The sequence below is a fragment of the Gorilla gorilla genome, chromosome 16 (genome assembly GCF_029281585.2).
Source record: "Gorilla gorilla gorilla isolate KB3781 chromosome 16, NHGRI_mGorGor1-v2.1_pri, whole genome shotgun sequence".
Classification (NCBI taxonomy): Eukaryota; Metazoa; Chordata; class Mammalia; order Primates; family Hominidae; genus Gorilla; species Gorilla gorilla.
The window spans coordinates 93684376-93699052 of NC_073240.2; the positions used below are offsets into that span (position 1 = coordinate 93684376).

The 14677-nt window shown below is 49.1% G+C and overlaps 2 protein-coding genes across 2 annotated transcripts in view; both read left to right on the top strand.

The window, feature by feature from the left end:
- The window catches only part of ST8SIA2 (ST8 alpha-N-acetyl-neuraminide alpha-2,8-sialyltransferase 2), a 74926-nt gene extending 65035 nt beyond the window's left edge, over positions 1 to 9891 (top strand). Inside the window, exon 6 of the mRNA XM_019010293.4 lies at positions 5252 to 9891. Coding sequence (XP_018865838.3) covers positions 5252 to 5537 — 286 coding nt within the window. The 3' untranslated portion in view covers positions 5538 to 9891. The remainder of the gene's footprint in view (positions 1 to 5251) is intronic.
- Positions 9892 to 12844: 2953 nt separating this feature from the next.
- The window catches only part of LOC101138450 (uncharacterized protein C15orf32), a 29429-nt gene continuing 27596 nt past the window's right edge, over positions 12845 to 14677 (top strand). Inside the window, exons 1-2 of the mRNA XM_004056794.5 lie at positions 12845 to 13691; positions 14122 to 14241. Of these exons, the coding sequence (XP_004056842.5) occupies positions 13318 to 13691; positions 14122 to 14241 (494 nt within the window). The 5' untranslated portion in view covers positions 12845 to 13317. The remainder of the gene's footprint in view (positions 13692 to 14121; positions 14242 to 14677) is intronic.

The window sequence follows — 14677 nt, forward strand, 5'->3', positions numbered from 1 at the left end:
AAGAGAAGTAGAAACAAAGCTGATGGTAATCATCTGGAGGTGGTTAACAGTCTGACTGGGGAGATGACAGTAGAACAAAGGCAATATTTCCAGGAAGATAGGATGCACGTGCTTAGTTTCTGGAGGTGGGAAAGAGAGTTCACCACAGGGATCAGTGGGGAAAGGCATCTAGGTGAGCACCCAGCACGTGTGGAGGCCCAGCACATGCCTGAGTAACCTCAGAAGCACCTATGGGCCACTTGGACGTTTCATCGCTGATTCAATTCCTCTCTCCCCCTTTCTGGTCATAACATTGATGGCCTGAAAAGAAATTCATTTCTGAAAGCCTTCCCCTACTAAGACCTTGCTATCAGAAAATAAACCATTGTTTATCTGGCCTGTGTTAGGGCTTGAGTTCACTTAGGAAGTAAACATCGGGGGGATGTTTCATGCGGGGACACCGTGGTGGCTCGACGATCCCTGGGTAACGTCAGCCCACAGCTGCAGCCAGCTCATTCCCAGCCTGGGGAGTTGCCATGGGGTGAAAAATGCTCAAGAACCAGGAGCCTCAGACGCCTGTGTTTTATCCAAACTCTGTCTAACCAGCTGTTTGAGAAGCTTATCTCTTCTCAAGCAAGTCACACTGGACTCCCGCATTTTCCTTTCTAAAATGACAGAAGAGGACAAGTTCAGTCTAGGAGGCCCCTGCGTTCACCACACAGACATGGCCTGTGGGATCACCCAGTAAGGCCTCACATGGTGTTGTTTTGTTTTGTTTCTGAGATGGAGTCTCGCTCTTGTCACCCAGACTGGAGGGCAATGGCGCAGTCTTATTTCACTGCAACCTCCGCCTCCCAGGTCAAGCGATTCTCCTGCCTCAGCATCCTGAGTAGCTGGGATTACAGGTGCATGCCACCACGTCCAACTAATTTTTGTATTTTTAGTAGAGACGGGGTTTCACCATGTTGGCCAGGCCAACTCCTGACCTCAGGTGATCCGCCCGCCTCAGCCTCTCAAAGTAAAATTTTCATTAGTTGCCAACATTTAGAAATTTGGAGAATTTGCATAAAAATCCTGATTTCTAATACTCACAAAAAAAAATCTGAAGATCTGGGACCACCATACTCAACAACAGTAAGACTGGCTACCCGTCACGATGCCCCAGTCCTCACCATTCCCTATTGCCTTCACAACACTGAGGCTGGGTGTTCATTTTTCTTAACACATGTCCCAAATCCCAGCTTGCTCAGTCACATGCCCTGCAAGGCTGCTGAGCTAACTGAGCTCCCCAGTCCCAATCACCTTTAAAACTCTATGACTATATTCCTGACACTTCTTCTTTTTCTCTAAATATATCTCATTCTTGGGTCCTTTTGGCAGAACCACCCACCAGTCATCACAGGAGTTCTTAGGCGTAGCTGCACATTTGAATTACTGGAGGAGGCTGTGAGAATCCCAGTGTCTAGGCCACACATGGTAGTGAGATCCAGGCAGCTTTTAAAGTTCCAGATGATTCCAGTATGTGGCGTAGGTTGAGAACTTCTGCATTAGAACTGAAAATGCAATGGGCTAGTTTAGGAGGGGGTGAGCTCCCTGTTATGGGATGTAGTTAAGCCAAGGTGCACGAATACTTTGCAGGGATGTGTGAGAGGATCTCAGTATCAGCTGCTGCTCTTCTGAGATTCTTCTCCTCTTTACAGTCCCCCTGCCTTTGCCCCTCAAAGCCTCCCAAGCTTAGCTCCGTTGAGCGTAGATGCTGCCGAGGTGGTCTAGGCAAGGGCTCCTTATCCAACAAACCCCAAGCTCAGCATCAAACATCCCTGAGCCAGCACCGTCCCTCCTGCCTCCTACATATTAGCTGATGACTAAGCAAATGGCCGTGTGGGGTAGTCCCAGGACAATCACATTAGACCAACCACATTCCTAGCCACCCACCTATCTGTTGGGTCTGCTTCATGAAGGTGAAAGAACAAGGACTTGGGGTCAGAAGGCCTGAAAGGAGGACCTGGCTCTTCCCCTTGCCATCTGAGTGTGTTGCTCAATCCTCCTGCCCTGTGTGGAGCCTGGGTCTGAAGTGTGGGCCTGAGTCGAGGACACCCTGTAAAGTAGTAGGTGAGGGTAAGATGCTGAGAGAGGGCCAGATCTCAGCTGGGTGATACAGAGGGAAGGGAGGAGCTGTGCAGTGTGGCTAGGAAGGTTTGGAGAGAGAGAAAGGGGCATGAAATGGGCCTTTCAAACGAGACATTTAGCCCAGAGCTCAGAGCAAAGTGGAGACATGGGCCAGTTATCTAATAACCCTGATCACAACGCAGCCTCCTAAAAATTCCAAGGCATCTTGGGAGTTCTTGAGAGTGGCACCAGTTCTGTACGTGGCCAGTGGGACACCCCACCCATAGTCTGCCCCTCACGTTCCCAGAACTTCTTGGAGACTGGTACCACCCCGCCCCAGCCCTCTACCCCTGCCATAGAAAATTGGCTGTGTTCCCCTGGAATCACAAATATAAGAGGAAAAAGCCCCAAAAATACATATCTCTTCTGGGAAGCATCCTTTCCCATTCTGAAATAACCATCTACTTCTTCAGCCGTCATGAGCCGTAGCACAGAGACAGCAGGAGAGATAACCTTCCAGGACCCCAGAGCTCAGTGTGTAAGGCAGGCATGGACACTGCAGCCCCTGGCGCACAGGTCTCCATGGGTGCCCAGAGGGACATACTTAGCACAGCTCAGAGATGGGCAAAAGCTCAAAGGAATCTCGATCTGAGCCTTGGTAGCAGGAGGCACAAGGAAATAGTGCAGTGCCATGGTAGCTGTGGGCCAGACCTTCTGGGGAGGGTGCAAGTGTTGATGGGAGCTGAAGCTGGAGGGTGGCACGGGCCAGGTCTTGCAGAGTTTCTGAACTATGGAACTTGGATTGTATGTGGAGCAGGAAGAGATTTCGGAGAAATGCCTGGGGGGCTACTAGGTGGAGGACAGATCATGGTGATGGGCTGCCACTGCAGAGACTTCTGAGAGAGAGCACAGGGAAGAAATGACGAAGATCTCAGTGTCCACAAACACTTGCTCCTGTTATTTTTCAATTGCAATGTGTTTGCAGTTACCAGCCAGAGCCATTGCCCTGTTCTGTGTCTGCCTTTGTCCCTCCCTTGGGTTTCCCGTTGAAAAATTCAGCTGCAAGGAAGTTTCTTGGCCCAGACAGGATGAAATCAGAGAAAGTGCGAGGAAAGGGATCTTCGAAGGACAAGCTTATGAAACAACCGCGGTTGTCTAGGGGCCACCCAGGAGGCTCCTGTCGTGCCCGGGAGAATCGTGTTCACTCTGATTCTGGCCACCTAGGACCACAGCCTTCATCAGCAATGTCGAAGGGGAGATTCAAGTCACCCCAGCCCCATAGTTGGGATGGGGGGTGTGAGAATGAGGATTCTCAAAATGCATTTTATTTCATCAATTGTTACATGATTAGGTGACTCACTGAACTTACATAGGTTATTGATAATCTATAACCTCATCTGATTCACAGGCTAACACCTCCTACAAACACACAAACAAAAAGGATTTAAGGTCGACACTGTGGGATGTTTTATGGGTTTCCTTTTATGAGCTGCAAAAGGAACAATTTTGCAAAAATAAAGAAGTATTTGGGCTTCTAGAAAACCTGTCCCTCCCGCCCCAACCTTTCAGCTAAAAGCACTAAATCATATTAAACAGTTTCATCTTTCAGCAATATGTAAATGTTTTCTCTGACATATCTTTACTTCTGGCCTGAATTTAATGGGTGTGTTTGATTATACAGTCGCATGCATCTCTGTGGAGATGTCAACAGAAACCATGCTGGCCTTTGCTTTAGTTAGGGAGGGAAAACCATGGAGTTTGCTTGAGGACAGAAAGATGTGAATTGTATCTGGTCTAGAGACACAATGTAAGAAATTTGTGGTAAGGAAAATGTCTTCCCACCAAGCCATAAGCATTGCCTTTTAAGGGATTCAGCCTAGGGTAAGTGGAAGCTTTTACTAGAAATAAAGACATTAGACCACACATCGGCATGCGTTCTGAGTCCCAGAGGGAGAATAACTGTGATGGAAAGTAAGATGATGACAAATAGAATGGATGTTTTCCCACTTTGGGAGAAAGTTCTAGATTTTCTTGGAATGTTGAGACCTGGAGGATATCTTGGAGATCACCTAGACTGTGCCTCATCATTGCATAAATGTGAAACATTAGGTTCAGCAGAGAGATGTGACTTGCTCAAAGGCACACAGATAGTTGGTGACCAAACTGTCACTAAAACTCAGGTCTTGAGTTACTTCCTCCCTCTGAGCATGTTTCTTAGTCTGTGGAATGCGCATAGTCTCTTCCTCACTGCATTCTTGGCTAAGGTGCACCCTGCACCCTTCTCTCTTCACTTCTCTTTGTTTCCTCTCATAACCCTTTAACAGAGGACTTGAGGCAGGAAGCGGGGACTCTGTTTCAGAGGTGGATACACCAAGATGTAGTGAGCAGTCTTTAGAAGAAAGAGAGTGGGCAGAACCCAGCCTTGCATGGCAAACCAGTGTCCAGGGCCCCCAGGGTAGTCACCCATGGTCAGAGATGGGTATCAGAGAGGGGGTCCTGCAGCAGGGACAGCAAGGAAATCTGAAGACGCTCAGGAGGCAAGGATGGAATCAGGAATGCAGATCCACAAGGGGACGCCCTGTGGGACTCTTGGAAAGGCAGCAGGCGCCACACAAGAGCCAGTGTTTTCTCATAGGTCAGCAAACTGCTGCTCAAGGGCCAAGTCTGGCCACAGCCATGTGTGTTGTCCGCGGCCCTTTCATGCTACAGCTACACAATGGTCAAGTAGTATTGGGATTGTTGTGGCCCAAAAGCCAAAAATATTGATCATCTAGCCCCTTACAGAAAAAGGTTGCCAACTCCTGCTTGAGCTGTCCACGGGCCTGAGTTCAAGTCAAGTGCTGCCTCTTTCTACCCAGGTAACCTTGGGCAAGCCACTTTTCACCTCAGAGCCCCATTTCTGCATCTGTACCCACAACAGGTTTGTTTTGAGAATTTCATAAACTCGTGTCTGTGACCGCATCCAGGCTAAGGAGCAGTTCAGTTGCTTCATGGGCTTGTCAGTCCTCTGCGGAGGGAACCAGGGATGTGTAGCTTGATCGGTCCCTGGAGTGGCAGAAGGCAGGCTGCCGGGCAGGATAAAACTTTTGTCTTCCTAGAAAGGATGACTCACAGACCCATGTTTCTTTTTTTTTTTTTTTTTCCTACTTGTTCTTTTTTCCAGATACTGGCTGACCAACAAAGTCCACATCAAAAGACCCACCACCGGCCTCTTGATGTATACCCTGGCCACACGTTTCTGCAACCAAATCTACCTCTATGGCTTCTGGCCCTTTCCGCTGGATCAGAACCAGAACCCAGTCAAGTACCACTATTATGACAGCCTCAAGTATGGCTACACCTCCCAGGCCAGCCCGCATACCATGCCCTTGGAGTTTAAGGCCCTCAAGAGCCTACATGAGCAGGGGGCTTTGAAACTGACTGTCGGCCAGTGCGATGGGGCCACGTAGGGTGGGCACCCCATGGGACTCAGTGGCTCACATTTCCTGCCAGCTACACCACAGGCAGATGGGAGTCGGGGTGGCACAAACAATAGAACAAGCAGGCTAGTGGTTTTCTTTGTTAAAGTGTAAAACAGTGACCAGAATATATATATCTATACCTGCATATATATATGGACCTGAGTATTTATAACTGTGTGGTGTTCATCTAGCATTAGGCAGATAGGCCACAGGAAGAAGGTGTGGAGAACCCACCTGAACCAGATTGAGACTCAATCCATCTTTGGGGGTGGAAGGACTTGACATGAAAAGAAGCCAGTCCCATGACTTTGGATGACAAACTGCCTCCTGGCTTGGAGGGATCTTTGGGCTCATGGATGAACGGAGAGCCACCTGTTGTCAGCTGCCCCAAGCCTCTGGGATATGTGGATTCGGGGAGAGCTGAGGCCCAGAGGGGACACTTGACCCAGTCTAAAGTGGGTGCCATTCATGGAGGAGAGGGAGGTTGGAGAGTTCAACCGGGTAAAGGAGCACAAGGAAACCAAGCAGCAGAGGCCCCATCAGCACAGAGGGCCTCGTTCCACGAACGTAGAGTTTGACTGCCTAAGGGACAGCACGATTGACTCACACGTTTCAGACAGGCCTCCACGGCTATGGAGAGAAGGCTGGAGGAGACACAATGGATGGTTCATGTTCTGGCTTAGCAAGAGCCACCAAGAACTTTGGGTGAAGCAAGCAGATGACAATGAAGAGGAGTAATGTTCCGAATCATGTTTTTGAAAAATCAAGACCTCCTGTTAAGGGCCCACTTGACCCTAGAATAAGGCAGGAGAGTGTCTAAAATCTAGCTGCTTTGGGTGTTTTTTAAAGCAATGTGAGTCCACTGAGGAGGAAGAGACCCTGGGATTTCACCCTCTGGGTTAGTCTCTGTCTCACCCTGTTAGAATGTCACGAGGGACTGTACTGTCTCCTCTGTCACCAGGGAAGCCACAATGAGAGCTTGAAAGGGTGCTGTCAAGATAAATGTCATCCTTCTTAAAATACATATGATTGCCTTTTTGGGTGCCTCACAGAGCCCCAGAGTGTGAGACCTAAAAGAATGTTCAGCATCTAGCTCCATGTCCCTGCAACCACTCTCTGTTTGCCTTCTGCATTCTGCACTCTGCGGGGCCTTTGCAGCCAGACTGCTGTGTCAATGTTACTTTCTTGTCACTTTCCTACCCTGATGGTCACGCTAGCCCACACCAAGCTCCGACATTGAGGTTTTCAACTCTGCAGGGAGAGGTTCCAATGTCCACCCCACCCCCAGGCACCCGCCTCTTCCCACAGAAGCAATTTTAGAATTTTGCAAAATTCTTTTCCCCTTATTGAGATTAATATTTAAGATTTAAAAAAAAAATACCCAAAGCCAAATGCAGTTCCAAATAGTGGACATAATCTCCCAGGGAAATCTGGGCTCGATGCCTACAACTTAGGGGCTGGAATCACAGGTCTCACATAGAGAAATAGCCAACTTGAATTTGTTAGTCGTATTACTTCACCTGATGAATAACAGTGTTTTAAAACATATTTGAAAGGTAAGTAAAAAACTACCATCTTGAAGGTGAAGGGAGTTAAGAAAAGTAATCAAGACCTGCTCCTAAGCATATGAGACCAGATGTAATTAATCAATGGCAATGCAGAACAGGACCTTGGCTCTAAATTAATGGTTGACCGGAAGGGATTGGAGGTGGCAGAACCATTAACCCTACACAAGAACACTCCAGCCCAAAACCGTGAGGAAGGTGATATATCTCTGCATTTTCCCTTGTTGTTGCTTGAAGTCTGTGATTGGGGATTTGCGTTATAAAATGAATATTTTAAAAAGCAACAGCCCTAATAGCCTCTGTGGGAACTGAGTGGTTTTGGACTCCTCACAGGCGGTGGAAATAATTAATACCATATTTTATACATCTCCAGAGCCTTTCATCTTGAGGATCTCAAAGACCGTAGAAGACATTTAATTTCTAAAGCTTGAAGTGCCCCGAGGAGCAGGTAGAATTTCCAGCAGGGCCTCGGTGGATTAACCAAGGCCTTGGATTCCAGAATGTTTCATGGTAAGCACTGTGGAGAACCTACACGTCAGGTTCTGGAGTTGGCCCTGAGCTCTATCCACCAAGCCAGCACCCCACCATCCCTTTGCAGGGGGAGTCAAAGGGCCAGAACTCCTTGGGGGACCAGAACATGGTTTTCCTTCTGCCTATCTTAGTCATGGCTCCTAAAATTGAAGCTGATGTGAGCTAGAGTGCAAGGAGTCCTTCCACCCTGCCTTCAGGTTCTCTCTGGAGAAAGGTTAGAGACCCCAGGACAATCAACATGTGCACCATTCCCCTCCTCGGCTTGAGTCCTGCACTGCCAAAATGGCCTGGCCATGTGATGGCGGAGCTCCAGGGGCCTTGGCTTTCCCTGGCTCATTGTCCTTCTCCATCTGGGCATGCACAGTCGGGGGCCAATTGTCCTTCCCTGCCCATTCAGAGTTCAATTTGAGCCTCCACTGCAGTTCCTGGTGTGGGCCAGCTGGTGTTGGGTGGCCCCAGGGAGTCACACAGCCTGTACCCGGCCCCCAGATCCTCTGCTGTAACTGCAGGGTCACAGGCATCCCGGGAGAATGGGCCTCCAGCCTCAGCCAGCCCTCACTGCTGATAGGCACCCCTCTGTCACCTCCTGCCACCTGTCAGATACCCAGCCTGCCCGCCATCAGCCACCCGAGTGGTTCCGACCTCCATTCACCTCAAGCCCCAACAGGCCCGTGTCATTCCACTTCATGGAAGAGACGGAGCCTTCTGAAATGAGATCTACCCTGAAAATCTCTTCTCCTTCCCCTTTCTGAGAAACGTCATCCCCACCAGTTACGTTTCCTGTACACCCTCACCCTCTCTCATCCACCTCTGTTGCCTCTGCACATCAGCACACACTGACTGCACCTGGGCTGGCTCCTGCCACCTCTTCCCTACCTCCTCCACCAGCTGCAAGAAGGGCCTCCAGCACCCACGACTGCCCTTCCTCTTGATGCCCTTCGGCTTCCCCCCAGCCTGGCAGCAGCGTCCCAGCGCCTCCACATTGCCCCTCTCACCTCCCAGCTCTCCACGCCACTAGGCTCTGCAGCGACCCCTCCTAGATGCTCCCTGGCCCCTCGGCACCCAGAATGCCACATTCTTGTGTTTTTTTCCTCCTCCTTTCCCAATCCCTCTCAACCATGTATTTATTTATATATGTATGTATTTATTTATTTATTATTTATTGAAACCCCTACTTTGATTGACAAAGGAATCAAGTAGATCTGACCAGTATTCCCCTCTCTTCTCCTTGTCCCACCACATGGACATGCCTTACACTGGCGTCCTCTCCTGAGTCCCTCCCCACTCTCCATCAGCAACCTCACACCTGCCTTCAGACCCGGCTGCAACTTCCTAAGCTGCCCCTGCCCCAACTCCTCTCTGCAACTCAGCCCTCTCCTGAGCTCTAGGCTGGGATTACACCCGCTGGAGGGACACTCACCCCATCTGCTCCCACGGCAGCACCATCAACTCAACAAGTCAGAAGCCAAGTGGTCATCTGTGTCCCCTTCCCCCACAATCCCTCCTTTTTCTACTAAAAGACCCGTGATCCCATCAGCCACCCAGTCTGAGATGCTGACGTTATCTTCGACTATTCTTCCATGTCCTGCCTTGCTAATTCTTCCCGCTAGCACTAACCTCACCTCTTTGTCGCTTGGACTATTTCAGCAACAGTCTCATCTCCCAGATTACCTCTGTGCACACTGACACATGGTCCCGTCCATCCTGAACATGCACAGTGATTTTCCTCTCCCGTTGCACACAAACCTTTAAAAGTTCCCCGGCCCGTGAACAAATGTACAATTCTCTATTCTGACATTACAGACCACCGGATAAGGCCCCACTCTTCGTTTACACCCTCCCCTGGTCAGCCTAGGAGAGTTGATTTTCCTGGAAAGGGTGCCTGCGTTTTACTGTCTCTGTGCCTTTGGTCTTGCTATCCCCATCCCCTGGAATGCTCCCTTTTCTTCCCTTCAAAGCCCATGCAGAAACCACGTCCTTCATGAAGCCCTCCCTGATGTACCAACCACTGGGATCTCTCCCTCTGCTGAACCACCGTAGCACTTTATTTGTACCTTTCTCATGGCACTTACCATATTCTGCCTTGTATTATAGTTATTTGTGCACTTGTCCTTTGACTGTTCTTAGACTGTAAGCTCGCCAAGGGCAGGGACTGTGTTTTATTCATCTGTATCCATCACAGCACTAGGCGTGGTGCATAGCACACAGCAGTTGCTCAATAAATGTTTGTTGGATTAAATCCTTAATACCTGTAGAGGGCTTTATACTTAAGGAAGTCATTTTGCATCTATAATATCACAAGAACCTCTGAAAAATCATGTGGGTTGGACCAAAGCAGAAATCATTATCCCCGTTGTATAGGTCATAAAACTGAGGCCAAAAACCTGCATGAAGCCTCACGGCTTCCTGGTAGAATGTTCATCCAGGTCTTCTCATCCTCACTTCAGGGCTTTTTCTGTTCATCTTTGTGGTTGGGTCACTGTAAACTGAAAACTAGCCCTATGCAGAGGCCTAGACACAGAGACCCAGCAAACCTCAGCATGAACCCCATCAACACAGGCAAAATCTCACTCCTTTCTGGGAAGGACGAAAGCCATTTGGGTTTTACGAGGCCTGGGAGGTGGAGTTATAGGACCCCATCAATCATTCCCACTGCTGTTGTTGAGGGTAGGAAACCATCCTTCCAGATGGCAGGGAGACTAACAACTCCAGGGGGCTGCTTTTTGATAAATCTCTTCATGCCTAATTAAGGCTCCCTCTCCAGAATGAATGGAAGAGGATGTTTACTGATGCCAGTCAGATGGGACTCCAGACATGTGTACTGCCTCATGAATGTCCTTAATGGTATCCCCAATGACACTGACAGCCTGCCCCAGCCTCTGTCTCTCACCAACACTGCCGAATGTCATCTCTTCTCATCTTTATCTCTATTCTTTGCTTCCTGTCTTCAGGGCTCTTCCCTTGGCATTCACCAGGAGCAGAGTCAGCCCAGAGAGCTGAGTGGCATCCCTTCTTCTTGGGTCCCTGAGCCCTGACCTGGAGCAATGCTGTGAGACAGCAGCAAAGGAGGGGAGTGTGGAGTGGGGAGCACTGTATGCCACTCCTCATGGAAGCAGAAAACAAACAGGCTTTTGTTCTGGTGGCAGGTCATCCACAACAATGGGATGTTTCCATGGTTACCATCTAGAAGCAATGTCTTAGTTGTTTGGGGCTTTATGATGGGGGTAATGTAATTTCTGTTCTTAGCAATCCAGGTGACAGGGCAGTTTGCATATATAGTCCACTGAGCCATCCAGCCCCAGATCATAGTTTCTCTAGAATCATCCTAGTTGTCTGCAGCCAAAGCCCAATAGAACCACCCAACAAAGAGCACTAAAGGTCTCTTGTGGCCTTTCTCAGTCTTCCTCACCATTTCCTCAGCCACCTTTCCCTAGAACCTGGGGGATGGGAAATGGGACTACTATGGGCTTCCAAGAACCATGCCAACAAAGACCTCAAGTTCTCCAGTCATGACAACATTTTTAAATATTTAAAAGCATTCTCCAAAATTGACCCAGAACCAGCTATGAGCGGCCATCCCTTAAGGAATTAACAGAAAATGAGGACCCAATGGCCAAAAAGTGGGAGGACTGCCATGCAACCCACATGGACCCTAGAGTGATGGGTCCAGGCAGTCATGGGGGGAGTGCAGCCCTCCATTCAGCATACTGAGGCAAGTCACATGGGGTTGGTGCAGGAAAACGCCCTTTCAATATGTTTCCAAGTGTCTTTATTTTCTAAAATGAGACTGTAATGGTGGAGCTGCTGGACAAAGTCAATGAAGGGATGACTGGCCCGTCAGAATCATGAATGCTTAAGAGAAGTTGTGTGTTCCAGGGAAGACCACTCTGAGGCAAGCTGTTTTACGGCATTCTCATTCCAGTGGCCTAGGTGGGCAAGAATATAACTCACTGTAATAACAACAGTGGGACAGGTTGCTTGGCTGTATCTTGTGTTCACAAATGCCCCATCTCTGGTCAGGAGCTCTGGAAGGAGTACCAGATGATCTGAAAGCCTGCCACTCAAGAACCTGGAGGGCATGAATGAGACTTGGCTCTGGTATTTTTCCATCTGTAAAATGGAGAAGACACCTACCAACCTCCTTTATGGAGTTATTGCAAAAATGCAAATACAGAACAAGGTAGATAGAGAAATTGGGTAGAGGGAGTGGGGATGCTCAGTGGTATAAAGCAAGTGAAACGTATGCAGCTGTGAGTTTTCAGGATTCTGCTTGACCAACATCAGATCACATCATTGCCCTCCTTAAACTGTCAGTGGCTTTCCTTCATCCTTGCAAGAAAATTCCAAGCATCTTACCATGGCTTACAAGACCTTGAGCCCTCCTCCCTCTGGCTCCCTGTTATTCTAGTGTCAGGGCCTTTGCACTTGTTGCGCCCTCTGCCTGGAAATCTGCTTCCCAGCTCCTTGCCTTCCCTCTCTGTCTCATCTTTCATGCTTCAAATTGAATGTCACCTCCTGGGGAGCCCGCTCCTTGTCTCCCTCAGCTAATTACTTTCTATTACACGACACATTATCCTGCTAGGTGGTCTTCATAAACTAAATTATCTCATTTATTTTGTAGTTCTCAACCCCAAGGACCCTCCTAAAAGATCCCAGTGCTCAGGCCACACTCCACACAAGTTTAATCAACATCTCTGGAAGCTGATCATGGACATCTTCCTGGCTCACAGTCAGAGCTGAGAAAAAATGACATATCTGCTCACTAGTTTATGGTCTGCCTCCCCTTCTAGGATGTTCCAGGGGGACTTGTTTTCCACAGGGGTCACCTATGCCCTGGAAGGTGGAAGTGGCCCTCCTCCAAAGTAATTATTGATGACTCTGCCTGGGGTGCTGGCAACAGGCTTGCAATGTGACCATATCCCTGGTGCTCTCAGCAGGTACAGGCCAGCTTTGAATTTCCCAAGGATGACACTTTACCCCCTGCAGCTCGAGATAAATGTCCAGCATTTTTACCCATTAGCTGAGCTAGTGGGTGGAATTTTTCCAGTCCCCATTTGACCCACTCAGAGAATTTCATGAGCCTTGCCTTACCCAGGAGGCTCTTTCCTGGCTTGTGCAGGCTTTAGAACTCCACACCCTAGCCCCACCCCAAAGACCTTTATGAGCTCAGCTGGACATTGGAACCACCGGAGGAGCTTTAAAACCTCCTGAAACCTAGGTCTGGCCTTCAGGGAATCTGATTCCTTGGTCTGGGGTATGGCCTGGGCATCTCCTGAAGCTCACCAGGTCACACAGAGGTGTAGCCCCAGCTGGGAACCACTGACCCAGGCTCAGTTCCTGAATTTCTGTGACCTCTTCCATGGCAGCCCCTCTCAGGCCCCTGGTGTGAGGTCTTTCTTTTGCTTCTGGCTTCTGAGAGTTTCCTTTCCTGATTCCAGGCTGGGCTCTGTTTTGTCTGGTGGGTGTTTTTTGCCACTGCCGTTGTGTTAGTGGCATCCAGGTCTCTGGATTACTGCATGCTTGCAGTGGGAGGAAAGGCCTGTCTACCATGTTCTCTGCCTCCCCTTCATGCTCTGTGAGGAGAGGGGCCTTGTCTGGCATGTTCACCGAGGCATTCCTGACCACTAGAACTGTGCTTGGCACAGAGTAGGCACTTAATAAACTCCTGCTGCATGAACAAAAGAACAAGTGTGGATGCTTCAAAGGAAGACTTGCACCTGGCTGACCCCCAGAGTGGGGAAGGGGTCCCACCTAATAGGAAGAACACCAAGACTTCCCCAAGAGGAGAAGGAATGGCTCCCCCTTTCTCGGCGAGGCCATGTGTCTGGACCCTGTGTGAGATGCTTTCTATACTAGCCCTTGTTGGGGTGTTGCACCCATTTTACAGATCAAACAACCAAGTTTATGAGAAATTAAAGACTCATTTAAGATGCCAAAGCTCACGAGTGGATAGTTTGATGCTGAAGCCAACACTGTTAACACCATCTCAGCTCAAAAGCCCTGAAGGCCACTTAATTCTACCAACATTCAACCATCTTGTCATAAGGTGAGCCTGCACTCAGGAGTGACAGGAAGACGGAACTCACCTTCCTATAGCCCAGACTCCTCACAGGCTACTGCTCCACCCTGGCTCTTCCCACTGGCAAAGCAGATACAGACCCAGAGCACACCTGTATAGCAATGTCAATTGTTCAAATGCTTCCTTGCCAGGTGGTCAAGAGCCACAGCTCTGAGCCCTCCCTGTGCCCCGTGCTCCAGCACTGTGGCCAAGGTCCATTCTGATTGGTCAGGGGCCCTCTGTGTTGGTAAATACTTTGCATATCACCCCTGCTCCCAGGTTCTCCAGGCAAGAAACTAGGGGCCAGGTGGCCGATTTGGGCGTTTGGACCACTGGGCAGGACACCAGAGCCTCACTGCACTGGTGTTTCTGTGGCAGCTACTTTGGGTGACTGGCTTTCCTCTCTTGTTTTCCACAGACACATGCTCGACCCAAAGCAGATATTCTGTGTAGCTGATGTGTGTACAGATTGCAAATTCAATTGCGGAAGCATAGAGAGGCACCAGAAGAGGCATCTTATGAGAGTCAGCCAGAACTGGTAATGAGCAAACCATCACCTTGAATAGCCTCTGAGAGGTACACAGTGAAGGGCCAGAGGATGACTGAAACAGAAAGAGGGTTTGAGGACCAGAAAAGAGCAGGAAATGTTCACTGAGCACTAACTAGATGCTTTACATGGGCTAGATCATTTAATTCTCATAGCTACCCATTTGAGGTTGACATTATTATTATTCTCACTCTGCAGAGGAGGAAACTGAACCAAGAGGTTGGTAAACTTCCCCAAGGCCAAAAAACTAGGAAATGTTTGAGCAGGAATTTAAACTCAAGCCCTCAGGTTCCAGAGTGGTGCAGGAAGCCTCTAAGCTTGACCTTGATCTGCTGCCACTGAAGCTGATGAAGGTCATAAAATGGGGATAAATAACATCAGCTTCAGAGGGGGTGATGGAGGAAGGAGCAGTTTAGTCAAAGTGCTC